Raw genomic sequence first — 27,947 nt, forward strand, 5'->3', positions numbered from 1 at the left:
GCCCAGCTACACAGTCAGCCTCACCAGGAGACTGCCCTGCCCACCAGGGCACCCACAACAACTGCATGAGTCAGAGTATCACAGCCAGACAGGCCAAGGGCCAGCCCCACCAACCAATATGCCCTCAACAGTTAGCTCTTCCACAACAGAAGGGAGCATGCAGCATGAATAGAGGACACCCCTGGAGCATAAGGTCTAGTAGCCAGGAGGGAGTGCGCTGCTGAGCTCATAGGATGTCTCCTATATAATGTCACTTCTCCAAGATCAAGAGACATAACAGTCCTATCCAATATATAGAAATAAACATTGGGAATTAGGTAAAATGAGGAGGCAAGAGGAATATGTTCCAAACAAAGGAACAAGACAAAACCTCAGAAAAAGAACTAAATTAAATGCAAATAAGCAATCTACCCAATAAAAAGTTCAAGGTAATAATCATAAAGGTGCTCACTGAACTCAGAAGAATGGATGAACACAGAATTTCAACTAAGAGTTAGAAAATATAAAGAAGAACAAATCAGAGTTGAATAATACATTAACTAAAATGAAAAATACACTAGAAGGAATCTACAGCAGATAGAATAATATAGAAGAACAGATCAGTGATCTGGAGGACAGAGTGGTAGACATAATCCAAGCTGAACAGAAAAAAAGAAAAAAGAATTTTAAAAAATGAGGATAGTTTAAGAGACTTCTGAGACAATATCAAGTGTACTCACTTTCACATTATAGGGGTCCCAGAAGGGGAAAATTGAGAGAAAGGAGCAGAGAACTTATCTGAGGAAACATTAGCTGAAAACTTCCCTAGCCTAGAGAAGGAAACAAACATCCTGCTCTAGGAAGCACAGAGAATCCCAAACAAGATGAACCTAAACAGGTACACACTGAGACACATTATAATTAAAATGACAAAAATTAAAGATAAAGAGAGAACCTGAAAAGCAGCAAGAGAAAAGCAACTAGTTATGTACTGTAAAAAGGAACTCCCATAAGACGATCAGCAGACATTTCAGCAGGAACTTTTCAGGCCAGAAGGAAGTGGAACAATATATTCAAAATGATGAAAGGAAAAAACTACAACCAAGAATACTTTACCTGGCAAGGTTATCTTTCGAATTTATCTTATCTCTGAAGGAGAGATAAAGAGTTTTACAGACAAGCAAAAAGCAAAAAGAGTTTATCACCACAAAACAGACCTTACAAGAAGTGTTAAAAGGACTTCTTAAAGGAAAAGGAAAAGGCCAAAACTAGAAATAAAAAAATGTGAAAGGAAAAATCTCACTGGTAAAGGCAAACATAGAGTAAAAATAGTGGATCAACCACTTATAAATCTAGTAGGAATGTTAAAAGACAAAAGTAGTAAAAATCATCTGTATCTACAATAGTAGTTATGGCAAAAATTAAAAGATGTAAAATATGATATCAAAAGCACAAAACATTTGGAGGGTTAGTAAAAATGTAAGGTGTTCAAATTTAAGAAATCAACTTAAAATAGACACCTGTTTGTTATCATATATGAACTTCCTGGTAACCACAAACCAAAAACATATAACAGATACACACAAAAAGAGAGAATCATTGGGTTACTGAAAAACTCAAGTAGAAAATTTAAAAATACCTTGAGACAAATGAAAACATAACATTCCAAAATCTATGGGACACAGTAAAAGCAGTTCTAAGAGGAAAGGTTATAGCAAACAAGCCCACCTCAGGAAACAAGAAAATTCTCAAACAATCTAACCTTACCCTGAAGGAACTAGGAGAAGAAAAACAAACAAAACCCAAAGATAGTAGAAGGAAGGAAATAATGAAGACCAGAGTGGAAATAAATAAAATAGAAACTAAAAAGAAAAAAGAAAAGATCAATGAAACTAAGAGCTGGTACTTTTAAAAGATAAACAAAATTGATAAACCTTTAACCAGACTCATTAAGAAAAAAAAAAAAAAAAGAGGGCCAAATAAATAAAATCAGAAATGAAAGAGAAGTTACAACTGACACCACTGAAATACAAAGGATCGTAAGAGACTATACAAACAATTATACACCACTAAAACAGACAACCTAGAAAAAAATTAATAAATTCCTAGAAATGTAAAATCTTCCAAGACTGAATCAGGAAGAAACAGAAAATATGAATAGACTGATTACCAGGAATGAAATTGAATTAATAATAAAAAATGCCTAACAAACAAAAGTCCAGGCCAGATGGCTTCACAGGTGAATTCTATCAAACAATTAAAGAAGGACTGCCCTTCCTGAAACTATTCCAAAAAATTTGCTGAGAAAGGAATGCTTCCAAACTCATACTACAAGATCAGCACCACCTGGATATCAAAATCAAAGACAACACAAAAAAAGAAAATTATAGGCAAACATCACTGATGAACATAGATGCAAAAATCCTCAACAAAATATTAGCAAACTGAATCCAACAATTAATTAAAAGAATCATACATCATGATCAAGTGGGATTTATCCCAAGGATGCATAGATGATTCAATATCTGCAAATCAATCAATGTGATACACCATATTAAAGAATAAAAATCATATGATTATCTCAATAGATGCAGAAAAAGCTTTTGACAAAATTCGACATCTTTTTATAATAAAAACTCTCAACAAAGTGTATATAGAGGGATCATACCTCTTGTCATATGACAAGCCCACAGATAACATCATACTCAATGGTGAAGAGCTGAAAACATAAGTTCAGGAACAAGACAAGGCTGCTCACTCTCACTGCTTTTATTCAACATAGTATTGGAAGTCCTAGCCTCAGCAATCAAACAAGAAAAAGAAATAAAAGGAATCCAAATTGGAACAGAAGGAATAAAACTGTCACTATTTGCAGATGACATGATAATGACATAGAAAATCCTAAACATGCCACCAATAAACTATTAGAACTCATCAATGAATTCAGTAAAGTTACAGGATACAAAATTAACATACAGAAATAGGTTGCATTTCTATACACTAACAATGAACTATCAGGAAAAGAATTTAAGAAAATAATCCCCCTTACGATCATATCAAAAAGAATAAAATACCTGAGAATAAATCTAATTAAGGAGGTAAAAGACCTGGACTCATAAAACTACAAGACACTGAGAAAAGAAATTGAAGACAACACAAACAGATGGAAAGATATACCATGCTCATAGATTGGAAGAATTAATATTGTTTAAATAACTATACCGCCCCCAAGGCAATCTAGATTTAATGCAATCCCTATCAAAATACCAACAGCATTTTTCACAGAACTAGAACAAATAATTCTAAAATTTGTATGAAAATACAAAAGATCCTGAAGAGCCAAAACAATCTTGAGAAGGAAGAACAAAGCTGAAGGTATCAGGGTTTCCCTGGTGGCACAGTGGTTAAGAATCTGCCTGCCAATGCCGGGGACATGAGTTCAAGCCCTGGTCTAGGAAAATCCCACATGCCGTGGAGCAACTAAGCCTGTGTGCCACAACTCCTGAAGCCCGCGTGCCTAGATCCTGTGCTCCCCAACAAGAGAAGCCATGGCAATGAGAAGCCCACACACTGCAATGAAGAGTAACCCATGCTTGCCGCCAACTAGAGAAAGCCTGCACACAGCAATGAAGACCAAAAAAAAACGCAGTCAAAAATACAAAAAAAAAAAAAAAAAAGCTGAAGGTATCATGCTCCCTGATTTCAAACTATACTACAATGATACAGTAATCAAAACAATATTATACTGGCACAAAAACATATACATAGATCAATGGATCAGAATAGAAAGCCCAGAAATAAACCCACACACTTCTGATCAATTAATCTATATTTAATAAGCGACTTGTATCTAGAATATATAAAGAATTTGTACAACTGAATAAAAAGAGATAAATAACCCAACTTAAAAATGGGCAAAGGGGCTTCCCTGGTGGCACAGTGGTTGAGAATCTGCCTGCCAATGCAGGGGACACGGGTTCAAGCCCTGGTCTGGGAAGATCCCACATGCTGCAGAGCAACTAGGCCCGTTAGCCACAATTACTGAGCCTGCGCATCTGGAGCCTGTGCTCCGCAACAAGAGAGGCCGCGATGGTGAGAGGCCCGCGCACTGCGATGAAGAGTGGCCCCCGCTTGCTGCAACTAGAGAAAGCCCTCGCACAGAAACGAAGACCCAACACAACCAAAAATAAATAAATAAATAAGCCTACACCTTAAAAAAAAAACAAAAAAAGAATGAGCTTGTCACTAAAAAACCTTTAAAAAAAATAAATAAAAATAAATGGGCAAAGGATCTGAACACACACTTCTCCATAGAAAACATAGAAATGGCCAATATGCATATGAAAAGATGCTCAGCATCATTAGTTATCAGGTAAATGCAAATCAAAACCACAATGAGACACCTCTTCACACACATTGGGATGGCCATAATCAAAAGGATGGACAATCACAAGTTGGCAAGGATGTAGACAAACTGGAACCCCCATGCATTGCAAGTGAGAACAGTGCAGCCACTTCGGAAGACAGTCTGCAGTTCCTTAAAAAGTTAAACATAGAATTACCATGAGACCCTGCAATGCCACTTCTACGTATACACCCAAATCAAGTGAAACATATGACCACACAAAAATTTGTACATGAGTACTAACAGCAACATTACTCATAATGGCTAAAAAGTGGAAACAACACAAATGTCCATTAAGTGATGAATGGATAAACAAAATGTGGTATATCCATATAATGGAATATTATTTATCAATAAAAAAGAATGGGGACTTCCCTGGCGGTCCAATGCTTAAGACTCCGCACTCCCAATGCAGGGGGCTCAGGCTCAATTCCTGATCAGGGAACTAGATCCCACATGCCGCAACTAAGACCTAGCGCAGCCAAATAAATAAATATTTAAAAAAGGAAAAAAAAAGAATGGAGTATGAGGCATATTACCACATGGATTAACCTTGAAAACATGCTAGGGAGAAAGAAGTCAGTCACCAAGGCCATATAACAACATAATTCTATTTATATGAAATGTATGGAATTCATAAATCCATAGAGACAGAAAGTAGATTCATAGGACACCAGGTCCTGGGAGGAGGAGGGAATGGAGAGTGACTACTAATGGTCATGGGCTTACTTTTTGGAGTAAGGAAGTTGTTCTAAAATTAGATAGTGGTGATGATCACACAACTCTGTCAATATTCTAAGAAACCACTGAACTGCATAATTTAGAAGGTGAACTTTTATATGTGAATTATATCTCAATAAATCTATCATTAAAAATTCAAGCCAATAACAAAGAAAAAGATAGTAAACTAATGATAAAATAATAAGTACATAACAATTTTTATTCAGATATGAAAGCAATCAACCGGATAGCCTCGTACACCAGATGGCAGAAAGCAGAAGCAAGAACTACAATCCTGCAGCCTGTGGAATGAAAACCACATTCACAGAAAGATAGACAAAATGAAAAGGCAGAGGACCATGTACCAGATGAAGGAACAAGATAAAACCCGAGAAAAACAACTAAATGAAGTGAAGATAAGCCACCTTCCAGAAAAAGAATTCAGAATAATTATAGTGAAGATGATCCAGGACCTCGGGAAAAGAATGGAGGCAAAGATCGAGAAGATTCAAGAAATGTTTAACAAAGATCTAGAAGAATTAAAGAACAAACAAACAGAGATGAACAATACAGTAACTGAAATGAAAAATGCACCTGAAAGGGGCTTCCCTGGTTGGCACAGTGGTTAAGAATCCACCTGCCGATGCAGGGGACATGGGTTCGAGTCCTGGTCCGGGAAGATCCCACATGCTGCGGAGCAACTAAGCCCATGCACCACAACAACTGAGCCTGTGCTCTAGAGCCCGCGAGCCACAACTACTAAGTCCACATGCCACAACTACTAAAGCCCTCAAACATAGAGCCCGTGCTCCGCAACAAAAGAAGCCACCACAATGAGAAGCCCGTGCACTACAATGAAGAGTAGCCCCCGCTTGCCACAACTGGAGAAAGCCCGCATGCAGCAACGAAGACCCAACACAGACAAAAATAAATAAATAAAATAAATAAATTTTTAAAAAACGCACTAGAAGGAATCAATAGCAGAATAACTGAGGCAGAAGAACGGATAAATGACCTGGAAGACAGAATGGTAAATTCACTGCCGTGGAACAGAATAAAGAAAAAAGAATGAAAAGAAATGAAGACAGCCTAAGAGACCTCTGGGACAACATTAAATGCAACAACATTCGCATTATAGGGGTCCCAGAAGGAGGAGAGAAAGGACCTGAGAAAATATTTGAAGAGATTATAGCCAAAAACTTCCATAACATGGTAAAGGAAATAAACACCCAATTCCAGGAAGTGCAGAGAGTCCCATGCAGGATAAACCCAAGGAGAAACACTCTGAGACACATAGTAATCAAACTGACAAAAATGAAAGACAAAGAAAAATTAAAAGCAAAAAGGGAAAAATGACAAATAACATACAAGGAAACTCCCATAAGGTTAAAACCTGATGTCTCAGCAGAAACCCTACAATCCAGAAGGCAGTGGCATGATGTATTTAAAGTGATGAAAGGGAAGAACCTACAACCAAGATTACTATACCCAGCAAGGATCTCATTCAGATTCGATGGAGAAATCAAAAGCTTTACAGACAAGCAAAAGCTAAGGGAATTCAGCACTGCACAAACCACCTCTACAACAAATGTTTAAGGAACTTCTCTAAGTGGAAAACACACGAGAAGCAAAGGACCTACAAAAACAAACCAAAACAATTAAGAAAATGGTAATAGGAACATACATATCGATAATTACCTTAAATGAGATTGGATTAAATGCTCCAACCAAAAGACACAGGCTCGCTGAATGGATACAAAAACAAGACCCGTATATATATGCTGTCTACAAGAGACCCACTTCAGACCTAGGGACACATACAGACTGAAAGTGAGGGGATGGAAAAAGATATTCCATGCAAATGGAAATCAAAAGAAAGCTGGAGTAGCAATACTCATATCAGATAAAATAGACTTTAAAATAAAGAATGTTACAAGAGACAAGGAAGGACACTACATAATGATCAAGGGAACAATCAAAGAAGAAGACATAGCAATTATAAATATATATGCACCCAACATAGGAGCACCTCAGTACATAAGGCAAATGCTAACAGCTATAAAAGAGGAAATTGACAGTAACATGATAAGAGTGGGGGATTTTAACACCTCACTTACACCAATGGACAGATCATCCAGACAGAAAATTAATAAGGAAACACAAGCTTTACATGACACAATAGACCAGATAGATTTAATTGATATTTATAGGACATTCCATCCAAAAACAGCAGATTACACTTTCTTCTCAAGTGCACATGGATCATTCCCAGGATAGATCACATCTTGGGTCACAGATCAAGCCTTGGTAAATTTAAGAAAACTGAAATCATATCAAGCATCTTTTCAGACCACAACGCTATGAGATTAGAAATCAATTGCAGGGGAAAAAACATAAAAAACACAAACACGTGGAGGTTAAACAATACGTTACTAAATAAGCAAGAGATCACTGAAGATATCAAAGAGGAAATCAAAAAATACCTTGAGACAAATGACAATGAAAACCCGATGATCCAAAACCTATGGGATGCAGCAAAAGCAGTTCTAAAAGGGAAGTTTATAGCTATACAAGCCTACCTCAAGAAACAAGAAAAACCTCAAATAAGCAATGTAACCTTACACCTAAAGGAACTAGAGAAAGAAGACCAAACAAAACCCAAAGTTAGCAGAAGGAAAGAAATCATGAAGATCAGAGCAGAAATAAATGAAATAGAAACAAAGAAAACAATAGCAAATATCAATAAAACTAAAAGCTGGTTCTTTGAGAAGATAAACAAAATTGATAAACCTTTAGCCAGACTCATCAAGAAAAAGAGGGAGAGGACTCAAATCAATAAAATTAGAAATGAAAAAGGAGAAGTTACAACAGACACCACAGAAATACAAAGCATCCTAAGAGACTACTACAAGCAACTCTATGCCAATAAAATGGACAACCTGAAAGAAATGGACAAATTCTTAAAAAGGTATAACCCTCCAACTCTGAACCAGGAAGAAATAGAAAATATGAACAGACCAATCACAAGTAATGAAATTGAAACTGTGATTAAAAATCTTCCAACAAACAAAAATCCAGGACCAGATGGCTTCACAGGTGAATTCTATCGAACATTTAGAGAAGAGTTAACACCCATCCTTCTCAAACTCTTCCAAAAAATTGCAGAGGAAGGAACACTCCCAAACTCATTCTACGAGGCCACCATCACCCTGATACCAAAACCAGACAAAGATACTACAAAAAAAGAAAATTACAGACCAATATCACTGATGAATATAGATGCAAAAATCCTGAACAAAATACTAGCAAACAGAATCCAACAACACATTAAAAGGATCATACACCGTGATCAAGTGGGGTTTATCCCAGGAATGCAAGGATTCTTCAATATACGCATATCAATCAATGTGATAAACCATATTAACAAACTGAAGGAGAAAAACAATATGATCATCTCAATAGATGCAGAAAAAGCTTTTGACAAAATTCAACACCCATTTATGATAAAACCCCCAGAAAATAGGCATAGAGGGAACTTACCTCAACATAAAAAAGGCCATATATGACAAACCCACAGCCAACATCATTCTCAATGGTGAAAAACTGAAGAAACCATTTCCTCTAAGATCAGGAACAAGACAAGGTTGTCCACTCTCACCAGTATTCTTCAACATTGTTTTGGAAGTTTTAGCCACAGCAATCAGAGAATAAAAAAAAATAAAAGGAATCCAAATCGGAAAAGACGAAGTAAATCTGTCACTGTTTGCAGATGACATGATACTATACATAGAGAATCCTAAAGATGCTACCAGAAAACTACTAGAGCTAATCAATGTATTTGGTAAAGTAGCAGGATATGAAATTAATGCACAGAAACCTCTTGCATTCCTATACACTAATGATGAAAAATCTGAAAGAGAAGTTCGGGAAACACTCTCATTTACCACTGCAAGAAAAAGAATAAAATACCTAGGAATAAACCTACCTAAGGAGATAAAAGACCTGATTTGCAGAAAACTATGACACTGATGAAAGAAATTAAAGATGCTACAAATGGATGGAGAGATATACCATGTTCTTGGACTGGAAAAATCAACATTGTGAAAATGACTATACTACCCAAAGCAATCTACAGATTCAATGCAATCCCTTTCAAGCTACCAATGGCATTTTCCACAGAACTAGAACAAAAAATTTCACAATTTGTATGGAGACACAGAAGACCTCAAATAGCCAAAGCAATCTTGAGACAGAAAAATGGAGCTGGAGGAATCAGGCTTCCTGACTTCAGATTATACTACAAAGCTACAGTAATCAAGACAGTATGGTAGTGACACAAAAAGAGAAATATAGATCAGTGGAACACGATAGAAAGCCCAGAGATAAACCCACACACATAAGGTAACCTTATCTTTGATAAAGGAGGCAAGAGTATACAATGGAGGAAAGACAGCCTCTTCAAAAAGTGGTGCTGGGAAAACTGGACAAGGACATGTAAAAGAATGAAATTAGAACACTCCTTAACACCATACACAAAAATAAACTCCAAATGGATTAAAGACCTAAATGTAAGGCCAGACACTATCAAAGTCTTAGAGGAAAACATAGGCAGAACACTCTATGACATAAATCACAGCAAGATCCTTTTTGACCACCTCCTAGAGAAATGGAAATAAAAACAAAAATAAACAAATGGGACCTAATGAAACTTAAGACCTTTTGCATAGCAAAGGAAACCATAAACGAAATGAAAAGACAACCCTCAGAATGGGAGAAAATATTTGCAAATGAAGCAACTGACAAAGGATTAATCTCCAAAATTTACAACTAGCTCATGCAGCTCAATATAAAAAAAACAAACAACCCAATCCAAAAATGGGCAGAAGACCTAAATAGACATTTCTCCAAAGAAGATATACAGATTGTCAACAAACACATGAAAGGATGCTCAACATCACTAATCATTATAGAAATGCAAATCAAAACTACAATGAGGTATCACTTCACACCAGTCAGAATGGCCATCATCAAAAATTCGACAAACAATAAATGCTGAAGACGGTGTGGAGAAAAGGGAACCCTCTTGCACTGTTGGTGGGAATGTAAATTGATACAGCCACTATGGAGAACAGTATGGAGGTTCCTTAAAAAACTAAAAATAGAACTATCATACGACCCAGCAATCCCACTACTGGGCATATACTCTGAGAAAACCAGAATTCAAAAAGAGTCATGTACCACAATATTCATTGCAACTCTATTTACAATAGCCATCGACATGGAAGCAACCTAAGTGTCCATTGACAGATGAATGGGTAAAGAAGATGTGGCACATATATACAATGGAATATTACTCAGCCATAAAAAGAAACGAAATTGAGTTATTTGTAGTGAGGTGGATGGACCTAGAGTCTGTCATACAGAGTGAAGTAAGTCAGAAAGAGAAAAACAAATACCGTATGCTAACACATATACATGGAATCTAAGAAAAAAAAAAAAAGGTTATGAAGAACCTAGGGGTAAGACGGGAATAAAGACACAGACCTACTAGAGAATGGACTTGATGATATGGGGAGGGGGAAGGGTAAGCTGTGACAAAGTGAGAGAGTGGCATGGACATATATACACTACCAAACGTAAAATAGATAGCTAGTGGGAAGCAGCCGCATAGCACAGGGAGATCAGCTCGGTGCTTTGTGACCACCTAGAGGGGTGGGATAGGGAGGGTGGGAGGGAGGGAGACGCAAGAGGGAAGAGATATGGGAACATATGTATATGTATAAGTGATTCAATTTGTTATAAAGCAGAAACTAACACACCATTGTAAAGCAATTATACTCCAATAAAGATGTTAAAAAAGCAAAAAAACCCCAAAAAAAACCTAAAACTAGAATTACCATATGACCCAGCAATCCCACTACTGGGCATATACCCTGAGAAAACCATAATTCAAAAAGACACATGCACTCCAATGTCATTGCAGCACTATTTACAATAGCCAGGATATGGAAGCAACCGAAATGCCCATCGACAGACAAATGGATAAAGAAGATGTGGTACATATATACAATGGAATATTACTCAGCCATAAAAAGGAACGAAACTGGGTCATTTGTAGAGACGTGGATGGACCTAGAGACTATTATACAGCGTGAAGTAAGTCAGAAAGCGAAAAATATCGTATATTAACACATATATGTGGATTCTAGAAAAATGGTACAAATGAACTGGTTTGCAAGGCAGAAATAGAGATAGAGATGTAGAGAACAAACGTATGAACACCAAGGGGGGTAAGGGGGAGTGGTGGGATGAACCGGGAGATTGGCATTGACATATATACACTAATATGTATAAAATAGATAAGTAATAAGAACCTGCTATATAAAAAAATAAATTAAAATAAAACAAAATAATTTTAAAAAAGAAAGCAAACAACCAACATTACCTAGCAATGACTTTGTTTCCAGTACCATATTATAGAGCACTGTTTCCCCAAATTTTAGGTTTTACAGCAGATGTTAATAAAAATTATTTTAAAACTTGGGGAAAAAAAGCAAAAAGAGGGAGGTGGTATGTCCTTTCAATGCCATATGGGGTACAGGGCCACCTAAGGAAAATTTAACGTTTAAAGAGTGTATTTTGTTCAACTCACTGTTTACTACTTAAAGTCCCAGACTGAGAAATTACATGTTAACTTGTAGATTTGACCAGTAGAAATGCAAGTAATTTCTGTCTAATAAGAAGGATAATTCCAAATGTTACAGTTTATTGTCCTGTCTGACATTAACCAGCCTTATATCAATATTAGCAATCTTTTGCCAACATTCCTTTACTAAATTGTCTGTAAATACTCAGCCCATCAAATGTTCTTTGAACCAGCCTTACCACCTTAGTGGTTCTCCGATTAATTAATAAATAGAATAAAATATTCGACATATGTTCATTTTTATTTTTGTATGACAGTCACGTTTTCATTTTTTGTAAATAATAATTAATAAGGTAATTTTTTTAAAATTGGAGAACCATAGACTTGTTTACTCTAGTTGCTATATATATATTTTTTTTTAATTAATTAATTTATTTATTTATTTTTGGCTGCGTTGGGTCTTTGCTGCTGCGGTGGTATGTGGGCCCCTCACCGCGGTAGCTTCTTTTGTTGCGGAGCACGGTTGCTAGGCAGCAGGCTCAGCAGTTGCGGTGCACGGGCCCAGCTGCTCCGCAGCATGTGGGATCCTCCTGGACCAGGGCTTGAACCCACGTCCTCCGCACTGGCAGGCGGACTCCCAACCACTGCGCCACCAGGGAAGTCCCTAGTCCCTATATTTTAAATAGATAATGGGGTAGGGGTTGGGGCAAAGGTAGAAGCAGGGAGTCCCAACAGGACCTTTTTGTAGAAATCCATGTAAAAGAAGATGTAAGTTGGACCAGATTGGTGTCACTGGGAAAAATGAATTTTGAGTTTGCCATGTGTATTGGACATCCAAGGGAAGATTACAAGTAGGAAGTTGTAGATATGAATCTTGGGTTTGGGAGAAAGGTCTGGACTGGAGTTAAACATTTGGGAGTTGCTAGCATATAGATGGTATTTAAAGTCACCTATATTTTTGATGAGATTGATTGATGAGATTGATGAAATCATCAAGACAGTGAGGGTAGAGAAAGAAAAGGACCACTGACTTAGCCCTAAGACTTTCCAACATTAAGAGGCTAAAAATAATAAGAAGAGAATAGCAAGGATGGGAATACCCCGGCAGTCCAGTGGTTAGGACTCTGTGCTTCCACTGCAGAGGCCATGGGTTCTATCCCTGGTCGGGGAACTAAGATTCCACATGCTGCGGCCAAAAAAAGGAAAGAAATGAAAAGAAAATAGCAAGGAAAAAATTTAGTGATACTACTAGTGGTATGGGACAATTTGTTTATCTTCCATCTCAAGATGACTTTCAGAGTACATGATGACGCACTGCTATGAAGATAGGAATAATGGATGGTGCTGATAAGAAAGGAAAGGAGGAATATCATTTAGATAAATTAAAAAATGACCAAAGGCTTAAATGTTAACAATAAACTATAACTAAATCCCTAACTAGGTTGATTAAGAAAAAAGAGAGAAAATAAAAATTATTAATATTTGGAATGAAAAAGGAGTTATCCCTATAGATTCCACCAACATTAAAAGATAATAAATAAATATTATGAGCAACTCTATGGCAATAAATTTAACAACTTTAGAAAATGGAAAAATTCCTTGAAAAATACAATTTACCAAAATTGACACAAAATTAACACAAATCTGTATATTCCTATATCTATTTTAAAAATTAAAACTGTTTTCAAAATCCCTCCCATGAAGCTCCAGGTCAATGGTTTCACTGGCAAACGCTTCTCTAAAATATTTAAGAAAGAGATAAAAACAATTTTATACAAAACTCTTTTGGAAAATAGAGATTAAACTTCCCTTCTGTTTCATAAGGCCAACATAATCCTGATAGCAAAACCTGACAAAGATATTACAAGAAAAGAAAATTAAGACCAACATCACTTCTGAACATAATCTCAAAAATCTTCAATAAAATATTAACATACTATTAATATTAACATACAAAGCCTAATCTCCCTAGTCCTGTTTCTAGGACTAGAAATCAGTAAGGAAAAGACCATTAATTCAATTTAAAAAATAGACAAGAAGACCAAACAGTTCACAGGCAAAGAAATACAAAATATTCTTAAATATATTAATTTAGGCTTAACATTTTATGTAATAAGAAAAATGAAATTCTTCTAGCAGATTAACAAACACCCAAGTTTGATGATATTCTGTTGTCAAGGTTGGTGAGAGTACATACTGGTAAAACCCATACAGAAGGTAATTCAACTGTAGATTTTAACCTGGAATTTACTCTTTGGCAATTTACGTTACAGTCACACCTTCACACACAGAAATTTTACACCAATATATAATATTTATAGGTGTAAAAAAGAATGAAAAAACTCTATATACAATAAGAAAAGGTCTCCAAGATAAATTAAAACAAAGGGGGGAAATAATATAAACGATATGCTATTTTTTTTCAGTATGCTATTTTTATGTAAAAAGATGGAAGGATTAGAATATATATTCACATTGTTATACATGTAAAAAAACTCTGAAGTATACAACAGAAAGTAGTAACACTGATAACCTAATAACAGGTGAGAAACATAGCAAGGAGACCGTTCAGGTATATCTTTTCATATTTTTAAACCATGCGAATTTATTAAATATTGAAAAAAATTTTAAGTAGTTACTTTAAAAATTTTTTCAGGCAGCGCATAGAATATCTGAGAGTGCTAGACACAGACAGGAACAATGTTGAAAAACAGAGTTTGCACTCTGAGCATGCTGACAGTGGAAACTTGGCACTACCACTAGAACCACTGCCAGTACTGCCTTGGGAACTTAGATGTATTATTTACTGTCACAAAAACTGTTATTATTCTCTATTTATAAATGAGGTGACTGAGGTATGAGAAGTTAAATATCTTGCACAAGAAGCATATTGCGATTACCAAGCACAGAATTGTGATATAAACCTAGGTAGTGTGACTCCAAACCTTTCTCAGCTAATTGGTACCCTGGGTTGCTGCCCATAGTATAGGCTAACTTGTTTATTCTAGTAATTTTTTATCCTCTTCAAATCATTGTAACTGGTCATTACAGTCTTTTCTATTTGTTAAGGATTGTTCTATGAAGGGATTGATTTCGATGACATCATCAGGAAAGAATGAAGCATGTATTGAGAAATAGATCAAGTTTTCTGGATTCAGCTTTGGTTTTGCTTTCCAGTTTTTCCATTTCTCTTCATTAGCACTTGATGCAAACAACTCTACCAGGGCTTTTAAAAATGTCATTAGGGCTTCCCTGGTGGCGCAGTGGTTGGGAGTCTGCCTGCCAGTGCAGGGAACGCGGGTTCGGGCCCTGGTCTGGGAAGATCCCACATGCCTCGGAGCAGCTAGGCCCGTGAGCCACAGCTGCTGAGCCTGTGCGTCTGGAGCTTGTGCTCCACAACAGGAGAGGCCGCGACAGTGAGAGGCCGAGCACTGCGATGAAGAGTGGCCCCCGCTCGCCGCAGCTAGGGAAAGCCCACGCACGGAGACGAAGACCCAACACAGCCAAAAATAAATAAATAAATAAAATTTTTAAAATGTCATTAAATGTGTTTATACCTTAATAACTTTTATCTGCTCCATTACTGCAGTGCACATAGTAATAGTAGGATTCTCTTTTGGTTCTTCTTCAAGTTTCTCTTCTCCCAGAGATCGTCTTTTTGCTGCCTTTCTTTTTTCTTGTAATTCCTTCTTTTGCTTTGTTTGGAAAAATTTCAGAGTCTTAAAAATTTCTCGGGAAAATTCATCTACATCAGCTTCCATGCTTTCCCCATTAAGGTCCAAAAACCCTCCATCCATCCACCTGAATTGAAAGAAAAAGTAATATTAAACTCAGAGGGGCCTCCCTCATGGCGCAGTGGTTAGGAATCTGCCTGCCAATGCAGGGGACACGGGCTTGACCCCTGGTCCAGGAAGATCCCACATGCCGTGGAGCAATTAAGCCTGTGCGCCACAACTACTGAGTCTGTGCTCTAGAGCCCGCAAGCCACAACTACTGAAGCCCGCATGCCTAGAGCCCACGAGCCACAACTACTGAAGCCCGCATGCCTAGAGCCCATGCTCCACAACAAGAGAAGCCACCGCAATGAGAAGCCCGCACATCACAACGAAGAGTAGCCCCCGCTCGCCGCAATTAGAAAAAGCCCGCGTGCAGCAATGAAGACCCAACACAGTCAAAAATAAACAAATAAATAAATAAATTTATTTTTAAAAAAAGACTAAGGAAGAATGATTAAAAACAGAATTAAAATTAAGTGAAAAAAATAGAATATTTTAATTTAAAAAAATATTAAACTCTGAGACTTTTGGTGTGTGAAAAGGCCTTAGAGATTCTTTAGGCTAGGCCCTTCATTTCATAATAGAAACAACTGAGAACAAGTGCAATTAACAGTTTTTCTCAGTCACACAGATAGAATGATGACAGACAATACTAAAACCACAATTTCAGCTATGCTGCATGTGCAAAAATATGAATCAGACTGTAAATGGACAACTAACAGTATCCAAATAAAATGCTGATTTGACTCCATACTTCTAATTCTTAGTGTCAAATGAATGAGTCAAATGAATTAATTGCATTAAAAAATGAATCAACTCTGGAAAACCCAAGTGAGACTTTAGATATTATATTAGTAAGGCTAGGTGGCGCCTTAGCAACATTTGATGCTTCTCCTATATAATATTTGGTTTTTCTTTCAAATGGACAGATAAATCCTACTTTTAAACACCTAGCCAACAACAACAACAAAAATCAATGTACATTTTATAAATCTTTTTATATCTTTGCTTAATTTTTTATTACATTACCAGAAATTACCGTTTTTCTGTTCGTTGCCACTTCAAAACTAAATTAAAAAACTTCTGATAGGGCTCAATGTTAACTTTTAATTTATCCAGTTCAGGATAATTTGTCAATTCCCATCTGAAAAGTTCCTCTTCTTTATTAATAAATTGAACTGCTTCTTCAGATTCCTGAATACGTTTTTGTAGTTGTCTTACATCTGTCACATACTGAAAGCAAATAATTTTTTATTTCAAGAAATACCCAAGAAATGTTATAAAAATAAAATTATATAATACTGCATAGGCTATGTCTTTGCATATATATAGCAACTTTAAACATCAACTTCACAACATTACCATGACACAAAGCAAAAGGTATGGTTATGTCTATCTTACAAATAGAAAACTAAATCACAAAAAAGATTACATAATTAGCAGCAGTCCCATCCCTAAGAGTCAGGCCTCTGTTTGCCTTAGTAAGCACAGGTTTTTCTATATTATAGAAACATGTCCTGTATTAATCTACCAGCTTGCCATAGCTACTGTCTATATTTATCAGACCTGCTGCATGTGGTCCAGTTCTGCAAATTCTGCAAACTCTTCCATGTGGCGTGATTCCTTTTCTATTTCCAAAATCAGTTTCTCTCTCTTTGCTATTAGCTCATTTTCTTTTTTATGTTTAGCATTCTCAAGGAGCTTTAAGAAAAAATTAATCATGTTAACTATTTTGTTACAAAGCAAAGAATTATCAAATCAGAAATCCGAATGCTTTATACAGTAACAAAAAAATCAGCGAAGTAAAAATAAAACATTGTACAAAAATAAAACATTGACTGATATAAAAATGAAAAGAATAATAAACCACAAAACCACACAGAAAAACTTTCCTATAGCTCCGAAGTGACTGTAACAATTCTTATTTATTAAATAGATACTTTAACTATTTAACAGATTCTGGGAAAATGATAAAAGCTACCATATATTGAGCACTTGTTATGTCAAGATTTATTAAACACTCTACCTATATTACCACAAGTATTAGTATCCTCATTTCAGAGGTGAAGAAATTTAAGCATATAGAGGTTAAGAGGCATGTCCAATGTCACAAAATCATAAAAGTCAAAATCTGGATTAGAACTCTGGCTTATCTAACTGAAGTCCATGCTTTTCATTACTACTATACCATCTCACTTCCCAATTTAGGAGAAACTAGTTTACATCAGGACTTTTTCAAAATCTGAAACTATATTCAGTCTTATATAAAATCCTGAATCTGTTACTTCTTCCTGGGAAAGTTACTTAACTTCTCTGAAACTCATTTTTCTCATCTATGAAATGGGGAAAATAGGAGCACCTGGGATTTTTGTATTAAATGATTTAATAGCACAGAGCTTACAATTATTATTATTAATTTGTAAATAGTTCTGACTTTTTTAATGTCAGTCCCACTTTTTACAACCTGTGGGTTAAGCCTAAGCCTGCAGGGCCATAAATGTTGCTAACCCCAAAATCATACTGACACATGAAGATACTTTTTAAAGGTAGATGGCAAGTATGTATGAAAATTAAATGAACATTGTGCTTAAAATATCATAATACAAAAATACATATTGAAAAATATATTCACCTCATCATTTTCATCAAAGATGGGATTAATTTTCCAAGGCCACATAAGGACAGCTGAATTTAAAGCTAAGTCTTCTGGAGGAAATAGAAATACATCTAAAAAGTAACTCAGCCGGCGTTTGGATTCCTACAGAAGAAACTCCAGATATATTAAACCATATAGAAAATCTAAAGCATTATGAAAAAGAGAACCAATAACAATTTCTAATACTCTTTCAAATTTCAACCTGACTCAGATTATTAACTGATATTTCATATTACCCAAACCACATGGGTATTTTAATAACTGTAGGGTTATTTATTTGGCTTCATACCACAAAACTGCAGATTTTTATACCAGAAATAAAGCTTTTTAAAATTTTCACTTGCAGTTGACTTAACAGAAATGTACTCTTGAGTCTCCATGTAGATGACTGAAAATGATGATCAAATATGCAGCTTTTGTTCAGCAACACTTTAAATTTTTTTCTTTTAAAAGATTTTACATTTTTTATTCTTATGTATTTAATTTTTGAATCTTTGTTGACAAAGATTTTAGCATCTTTTATTTTGTTTTGCATCTTCAGTGACAGTACCACTTTTTTTGCCTACCATTAGCATACAGCAATTATCTAGAAAGAGTTTAGGGGTGAATGGCAAAAACAAAACAAAACAAAACAAAAACCTTTAAAACCAATAGATTTACCTGAATAGAGAAGTTGAATATCTTTACCCTCTATAGCTTACATATTTGCTGTATATGTATATAATATATATAATATGCAGAATGCATCATATATGTATTATGTTGCATGTAGAAATTAACCTAATAAAACCTGATTCATGTAATTAATTATATTAATAGATTAAAGGAGAAAAAGCATAAAATCACCCCAACAGATGCAAAAAAAAAAAAAGATAAAATTCAACATGCATTCACAGTAATGTTTTTCACTTAATTTTTATTGGAGTATAGTTGATTTATAATATTTTGTTAGTTTCTGCTGTACAGCAAAGTGAATCAGTTATACATATACATATATCCACTCTTGTTTAGATCCCATTCCCATATAGGTCATTACAGAGTACTGAGTAGAGTTCCCTGTGCTATACAGTAGGTTCTTATTAGTTATCTATTTTATATATAGTAGTGTGCATATGTCAATCCCAATCTCCCAATGTATCCTCCCCACCCCCCCATAGAAGAGAATTTACTAATCTAATAAGGGAACCTATAAAAAACCTATAGCAAAAACAAAAAACAAAAAACAAAACTATAGCAAATTTCATACTTAATAGTGAAATCTTGAAGCCTTTCCCTTTGAGATTGGGAACAAGATGACTTCTGTTCAACATTGTACTAAAGATCCTAACCAGTCCATTGTAGCAAGGAAAATAAAGTTTTGGAAATGTGTAATGTTTGATAAGGACAAAACCAAAACTGTCATTAACTACGAGTTATAAAATAGTATATGTAGACATTCCAAAAGAATCTTCAGATAAACTGTTAAAAGTAAAAAGAGAAAAAAATATATATAAATTTTAAAGTTAAGATATTTAAATAAAAAAATCTTAATTAAGAAAAAATTTAGTGATAGCTATTACTTTGCATATAAAAATAAATTTTATAATATATAATAGTCAAAGTATAAAATAAATATCCATAAGTTCATATAAATAAATGATTGAATAAATTAATAAGCAAGGGAGAAGAAACAAGTCTCCTATGCAGAATAATTCCAAATAAATAATGTAGCTACACTACTCTAAAGGAGGAAAGCACAACTCCCCGGTTCTTAAGTGTGGATGCATACATTGACTTCCTTCCAAAGAAGACAGTATGGAAAGGGGGAGAAAAGAGTGGAGAAACATGATAAACACTACTTCTGCCTGGTGATCAAGCTCAACATTAAATGCCATGTTGATAATATGTATCCTTGAGATGATGTGATGAAAATGGCACTTTTCCTTTGTGATTCTCCTCCAAAAAACCAACTACCCCGTTCTAATCATGAGAAAAATATCAGACAAATTCCTACTTCTCAAAACTATCAAGAACATCAAAAGCAAGGAAAGTCTAAGAAACTCTCAGAGCCAAGAGAAGCCTAAGGAGACATGACAACTAGATACAATGTGGTATCTCAGATGAGTTCCTGAGATAGAAAAAGGGCTTTCAGTAAAAAATAAGGAAATTTGAATAAACTATGGACGTTAGTTAATAATATATCAATATTGGTTTATTAATTATAACAAATGTACCATATTAGTGTAAGATGTTAATAATGAGAAAATTGAGTGTGTGAGGATGTGTGTGTAATATGGGGACTCTCTGTACTATCTACTAGGTTTTTTTGTAAATCTAAAACTATTTTTGTTAAAATCTATTAATATAAGTTAATTGTATTTTTGTATTCAAGTAACTAAGATAAGATGAAAAATTTAAGATATAATTTAATATAACATTAAAAGCTATCAAGTACCTGAAAATATAACTAACAAAAGATGTGCACGACCTCTACAGAGAAAATTATAAAATATTAAGAGATGTTAAAGAAGAGGTAAATGAATAAAAGATATATGATGAACTGGAAGACTCCACAGTGTATGTACCGATTCTCTCCATCTATTTAATGCATTTCTAATCAAAATTCCAACAGATTTTTGTGGAATGTGAAAAACTGATTCTAAAATTTATATTGGAAAGATGCTAATTCTCTACATTTATTATCAATTTTATGCAATCTCAATGAAAATCCCAAAACGTTATTTTATGGGCTGTGATCATCTAATTCTAAAATTTATATGAAAATACTAATAGCCAAGAACAAACAAGAAACTTGATGAAGAATAGAGTGGGAGGACATGCTCTACCGGGTATCAAGAATTATTATTGCTATTACAATTAAGCTGTTGTAATTAAGTCAGTGTGGTATTGATACAAGGATAGACAAAAGGCCAATAAAACAGATTAGAATGTCTTAAAACAGATCTGCACATATAGGGACACTTGATATATAATAGAGATGGCACTGCGGAGCAGTGTGGAAAGTATAGTCTCTTCAATAAATATGTAACTGCTCATGCATATGAAAAAGTAATTAAATAGGACCTCACATCATTCACAGAAATAAAATTCAGGAAGACTGAAAATCTAAACCTGAAAGGCAAAACTCAACAGCTTCCAGAAAAGGACACAAGAAAAAAATCTTGATGACCCTGGGTAGAAAAGGATTTCTTAAACAAGACACAGAAAGCACTAGCTGTAAAAAAAAAAAAAAAAAAAAAAAAAAAATTGCTCCATTTGACTACATTAAAATTAAGAACTGCCATTCATCAAAACACCATTAAAAACTGAAATAAATTACAGAGTGAAGGAAAGGATATTTATCAATAATATATTCAAAACTACTACACTGGGGGCTTCCCTGGTGGTGCAGTGGTTGAGAATCTGCCTGCCAATGCAGGGGACATGGGTTCGAGCCCTGGTCTGGGAAGATCCCGCATGCCGCAGAGTGGCTGGGCCCGTGAGCCACGGCTACTGAGCCTGCGCATCTGGAGCCTGTGCTCCGCAACAGGAGAGGCCGCAATCGTGAGAGGCCCGCGCACCGCGATGAAGAGTGGCCCCCGCTTGCCACAACTAGAGAAAGCCCTCGCACAGAAACGAAGACCCAACACAGCCAAGGATAGATAAATAAATAAATAAATTTATTAAAAAAAAAAAAAAACTACTACACTGAACTATACACTTAAAAATGGTAAAGATGGTAAACTTTATGTTATGTATATCTTATCACAATTTTTAAAAAAACTACTATAAATCAATTAGAAAAGGACGCACAACCCAAAAGAAAAATGGGTAAAAGACATGTACTGGAGTGAAATACTACACAGCCATAAAAAAGAATGAAATTTTCCCATTTGTAACAATATGGATGGACTTGGAGGGTATTATGCTAAGTGAAATAGAGAGAAAGAAAGCCAGATAGAGAAAGAAAAATACTGAATGATATCACTTATATGTGGAATCTAAAAAATACAACAAACTAGTGAATATAACAAAAAAAGGAACAGACTCACAGATTTAGAGAACAAACCAGTGGTTACCAGTGGGGAGGGGGGAGGAGGAGAGGCATTATAGGGGTATGGGATTAAGAGATACAAACTATTATGCATAAAATAAGCCACAAGGATATATTGTACAACACAGGGAATAGAGCCAATATTTTATAATAACTATAAATGGAACATAACCTTTAAAAATTGTGCATCACTATATTGTACACCTGTAGCTTATATAATATTGTACATCAACTATACTTCAATTTTAAATATAAATAAATCGATAAATAAAAATTTAAAAATACAATTTTCTTTTAATTTTTTTAAAAAACAAATACTAGTATTTCACAAAAGAGGAGCTCCAAATGGTCAATAAGCATATGAAAAGTGTTCTGTTCATTTGTTTTCAGGAAAATGCAAATTAAAAATACAGTAACCTCTACCCAACAGACTGGCAAAATTTTAAATATCTCACAATAGCAGGTATGGATAAGGATATAAAACAACAGGACTCTTAAACACTGCTGATAGGAGTATAAAATTGGAACTACTTTAGAAAAGAGTTTTGCCTTAGCTAGTAAAGGTGAAAATAAGTATATCTTATAACACCTGGAAGAAATGCATGAATATACGCACCAGCGTACACATACAGAAGTGTTCCCAGAAGCATTGCTTTTAGTAGCAAAAGTAGAAACAACCCAACTATCCAGAACAGTAAAATTAAAATAATAAATTATTCTATGGTTATATAATATGAATACCAGACATCAATGAAAATAAATGAAAGTTAAGGAACAATGACATTACTAACATAATGTTGACAAGACACAAAAAAATAGAAATAGTATGATTCTATTTATATAAAGATCAAAATGAAACAAAAATTAGCTATATTGATTAGGAATGCATATTTAGATGGTAAAACTACAAAGAAGAGCAGGAAATGACTACTATAAAAGTCAGGATAGTGTTCACATCCAGAAAAAGACAGGAGATTGTAATGGGCTTCTAGGGTGTTGACAAGGTTCTATTTCTTTCCCTGGATGATAATTACTGGATGTTTACTTTATAACATTTTAAATTGTACAATTTATGTTTTATGCAATTTTTGGTGTGTGTTGTATTTTACTTTTTTTTTTTTTTCCTTTCGGCCGTGCCGTCTGGCATGTGACATCTTAGTTCCCCGACCAGGGATCAAACCCATGCCCCCTGCAGTGGAAGCGTGGTGTCTTAACCACTGGATCGCCAGGGAAGTTCCTATATTTCACATTTTTAAACAAAAATTATAGTACAATATAGGTGAATAGGTATATAACCTTGTGGTGGGGAAAGCATAAGCATATATACTACTAAATGTAGAAACTATAAAAGAAAATATTTTTTTAAACCTTTGTTAAGGATGCACACATGGTGGAACTAAAGAAAAATAAAAAAGATTACTGTAGAAACCAAGTCAACACCTCTAGGAGGTAAAGGAAGGGAAGTAGTTATTGTCAGATGTCATACACAGAGGGTTTCTAGGGTGCTGGCAATATCCTATTTCTTGACCTTGGTGGTGGCAACATAGGTGTTCACTTTATAACTTTGTTTAACTATATGTTTTATACACTTCCAATATGTTTATCATATTTCACAATGAAAAAAATATTTAAAAATACGTAAATTTAAAAATTCTTACCTTGATCCGTGAAACCAACTCATGAATTCTTACAGTCCGGGCTTTTTCTACATAAGATATGAGCTCCATCATCTCTTCTGTTGTCTCAGGGACTTTTAATGCATGCTCTTTAATTGCTTCAAATTCACTGCAAATACTGACATAATACCCTGCTTTATTATAGTTAGAGTAATTAATGCTATATCACACTAAATAAATTTTATTATGATTACTACAAAATAGGAGCTGTGATCCTAAAAAAATTGGTTAATTCACTAAGATATCTTAAAATATTTAAGCATAACTTATCTGACATAACTCAGGATACATCATACATCTATAAAATCTATAAAATTAAGGTAACATTTTCTGTGTGACATAGAGCATGCTTTGGATCAAGCAGCCCTACGTCTAAATCCTGCCTCAGCTGCTACTAGCTTTGAGAACTTATGTAAATCTCATAGGTTTAGCTTCCATATTTGTAAAATGAAGTTATTAACATTCATCTGGCAGGATTGTTGTAATACAATAATGAATAATGAATGTAAAAGAGCTTAGCACATAGTACACTCTCAATTACTGGTAACTATAACTATAATTTTTAGTATAATCATCAGCTTAATTATTATTATTATTAGTGTCCCTTGTGAAATGTGGTAAGTAAAAAGATCAAACCTCTGTATACATTTAAAAACCTATGATTCTTTCAGAATATATATGTATGTAAGTATGAACCTAGATACCCTATAGCCATTATTCAACTAAAGGTATATTTCATAGAATTTTTTTCCTTGTGCTTTGCAGTATCAGTACTGTCATGCCATTATTAGAAATACCAGAAAAAACCCTTGCAAAAACGAAGTACAAAAGAGGTAAGTGATTTTAAAAATCAATTTTAGCTCGTGCAGGTATTTCATTTATATTATGTGAGTAATTATACTTATTCATTCATCTAATAAATAATTGAGTACCTACAATGTGCTAAGCAAAGTTCTAAGCACTGGAGATATAACAGCAAATAGGTAAGTCCCTACCATCATAAAGCTTACATTCAAGTTGATGAGAGAGACAAGAGCACATAAATATATAACACAATGTTAGGTAGTAAAAAGTGCTATGAAGAAAAAAAAAAAAGCAAAGTAAAGGGATAAAGAATGATGGAGTATAGAGAAGGGGCCAGTATTTTATATAAAGTGGCCAGGAAATAACTCTCTAGAGAGGTGATATTCAAGATGAGAGAAGGAAAAAATGAGTCATTCAAATATCAGGAAAAAAGCTTCCAAGGAAGAAAAAATAGCAAGGATTAAAGCCTGAGGTAGCAATAAGCTTCGCATAGTTTAGGAATGGCAAGCAGGGCAGTGTGAATACAAAGGAGAGGACATAACATGAAATTGTAGAGATGAGCAGGAATCAGATAATGTAGGGCTTGACAGTTAATTCTTGATTATCAAAATTTTAGGAGGATGCATTAATGTTGATAATGCAAAAAAGACAGATGATCCTACTGTGGGTGCTTTCTTCTTATTAGAGCAGAATCTGAGTCCCTTGGGGAGTGACATTACAGCAAAAGAAAAGGAGTCCGGAATTCCCTGGCGGTCCAGTAGTTAGGACTCCGTGCTTCGACTGCGGGGGCATGGGTTCGATCCCTGGTCGGGGAACTAAGATCCCACATGCCGCGTGGCATGGCCAAAAACAAACAAAAAAAAGAATGAAAGAAAGAAAGAAAAGAAAAGAAAAGGAGGCAAACAAGATTATTGAGAGCAAGGTGGCCCAAGCAGATACTAAACCAAACTATGAAGTAAGAAAATTGTTCTTTAATAATTATTAATTTATTTAATAAATTGTGCTTAACATAGTGGCACATATTTCCTCCTTTTGATGTTACCTATCTCAAGTATGGAACTTAAACCGGAAAGAATCAAAGAATGAATGAGGCAGAGGAAAATGGACTTTTCAGCTGCTCTTATGTCATGGGTTTATAATAAGACAGTTATTTTGTTGAAAGAATTTCCCAGAAAAGTGACAGATATTACAAAAATAAATGCCAAAAAAGTCATGTCAAACTTTAAAAATTTTTAAATTAACTATGGTATTGTCACTGCTCTTACTCAAAGGGATTGTTAGAAATGAAGAGTCTTAATACTTTACCATCTTCAACACCTTTTTGTAGTATAATGTTGTACAAAGTACAGCTGACCAATACTTAACTTTCTGAGAGTCATATATTTTTTATTCATTTAAAAATATTTATTGATGTGATAGCTCCCTTTATTGGGTGCCTCTTCTATGCCAAGCATGGTGCTAGATACTTTACAAATGTTATCTGTGATCCTAACATTAGTCCTGCAAGGAAGGTATTATTTTTCATAGTTGGCACCGCAGGAAATTGAGGCTCAGGGAAATTAAGTAACTTGCCTAGAGTCACGGAACTAGTTCATGGCAGAGACCGGATTCAAATCCAGGTCTCTCTGATTCCAAGGCACATAATTCTCTTACATTGCTTCTGGGAAAATAAACATAATGGCTAACATTTCTTGAGTACTATGTTCCAGGCACTGTGCTAGGTGATTTATATAAATATTAGTTTTAATCCTTATAGAAGTTGCAAACTAAAAGTCCTCTGGAGCCAGACAGGTAACAAATAAGTTAAATTATTTGGAGGATCAGTTGCTTGAGCACTGGATGAACAAACCAGAGGTCATTCTCCCTGTCAAAGGGAAAGTTTCTTCTCAACTCCATTTACCACTATAGGCCTAATGTGGCATGGTCTTCCCACTTTTTCAAGAAAAGTAAGAGATCTGGAGAGAGAGTGTGTGTGTGTGTGCGTGTGTGTGTGTGTGTGTGTGTGTGCGTGTGAAAACTCCTAATTTTGAAATGTTGATAGCAAATTCAAAATTTGTTTAAACAAAATAAAATTCACATTCACATTCAGCTAGTAGGCCACTAGTTCATGAATCCAATCTATAGCTATCCTGCCAACTAGGTATTACTGTCTCCATTTTACAGATGCAAAAAATAAACTAGGTGACACAATAAGTAAATACCGTGGTCAGGAATGATCCCAGATCTTCCCAATATCACTGAAAGTCTATGGTTTTTTCATTACCATGCAACCTGTATCCAAAAGCTGGTGTATGTCAATTTCTTTTTTCAAAAAATCCTGGGTTGCCTCAAAACTAGTCTCAAACAGTATCAAACGAAAAGAAACCAAACCAACAGGACTATAAAGAAACCCTCTTAGGAGGTAGCTATGGAGAAAAACTTGTAAGTACTTATATTTTAATCTTTTATTTTTAAACAAGAATTGTCACTAGCAAACTATTTCTTTTAGCCTTATAATTCTGAGTTTGGCAACTAATTCTACTTACCTTTCATTTTCTTTCCTATGTTTTGAAGCTATGTCATTTAGTAATATGTTTGCGAAGGCTTTTGCTTTGTTTGTTAGGCCTGTCTTCAAATCTTCACAATCCAAACGCACCATAGGAAAATGAGCCCACTGAGGCAAAAGCATTATTTCTGAAGCAAGACTGAAAAATTTTCCTACAAACTTAAACAAAAGGATTTAAAACAAAAATGCTTAGAATTTTCAAATTCAGCTGTGATTTTATAGTACAGTATTATGGTGAAATTCTTAATTATATGATATAAATGTAAATTCATTTCTTTTTGTTAAGTGACTAAAATTTTATCCATTATCGCACAAATCTTTTTTCACCTGTCCTTTCATTAAGGAATTGACAAATCTACCAGTAAATATCCAATACGATGCCATTTATAGCATCAATATCTGGACATGTCACAAGGTGAAATTTCCCTCAGTAACTATTAAAAAAAATTATCATCAAAGCCAACTCATCTCTTGGTTTAAAAACAAATCTGTATCATGTGACAATTTGTGTAGCTAACTAATATCAATACTTGCTTGTGCCATTACTGATGCCTCACTGAAAATTCTAATTCAATCTTCAGGAAAATAAATAGAAGAAATTTTTTGATTTGGGTCAAAATAATCCAGGAGAGAAACACTGTGCCCTGCTGTTACCAACATTCCAAGATATTGGAATTTATACAAATTCCTAATACCCAGACACTGGG

At 34.8% G+C, this 27,947-nt stretch overlaps 1 protein-coding gene across 1 annotated transcript in view; it reads right to left on the reverse strand.

Moving 5' to 3' along the window:
- The window catches only part of DNAH12 (dynein axonemal heavy chain 12), a 235,762-nt gene that overhangs the window by 140,837 nt on the left and 66,978 nt on the right, over positions 1 to 27,947 (reverse strand). The window contains exons 13-18 of the mRNA XM_082412044.1: positions 27,221 to 27,399; positions 23,874 to 24,009; positions 18,159 to 18,284; positions 17,093 to 17,227; positions 16,566 to 16,759; positions 15,308 to 15,551 (exon numbers count right to left, since the gene is read on the reverse strand). Of these exons, the coding sequence (XP_082268170.1) occupies positions 15,308 to 15,551; positions 16,566 to 16,759; positions 17,093 to 17,227; positions 18,159 to 18,284; positions 23,874 to 24,009; positions 27,221 to 27,399 (1,014 nt within the window). The remainder of the gene's footprint in view (positions 1 to 15,307; positions 15,552 to 16,565; positions 16,760 to 17,092; positions 17,228 to 18,158; positions 18,285 to 23,873; positions 24,010 to 27,220; positions 27,400 to 27,947) is intronic.

This window comes from Balaenoptera physalus (genome assembly GCF_965194825.1).
Source record: "Balaenoptera physalus genome assembly, chromosome: 11".
Lineage (NCBI taxonomy): Eukaryota > Metazoa > Chordata > Mammalia > Artiodactyla > Balaenopteridae > Balaenoptera > Balaenoptera physalus.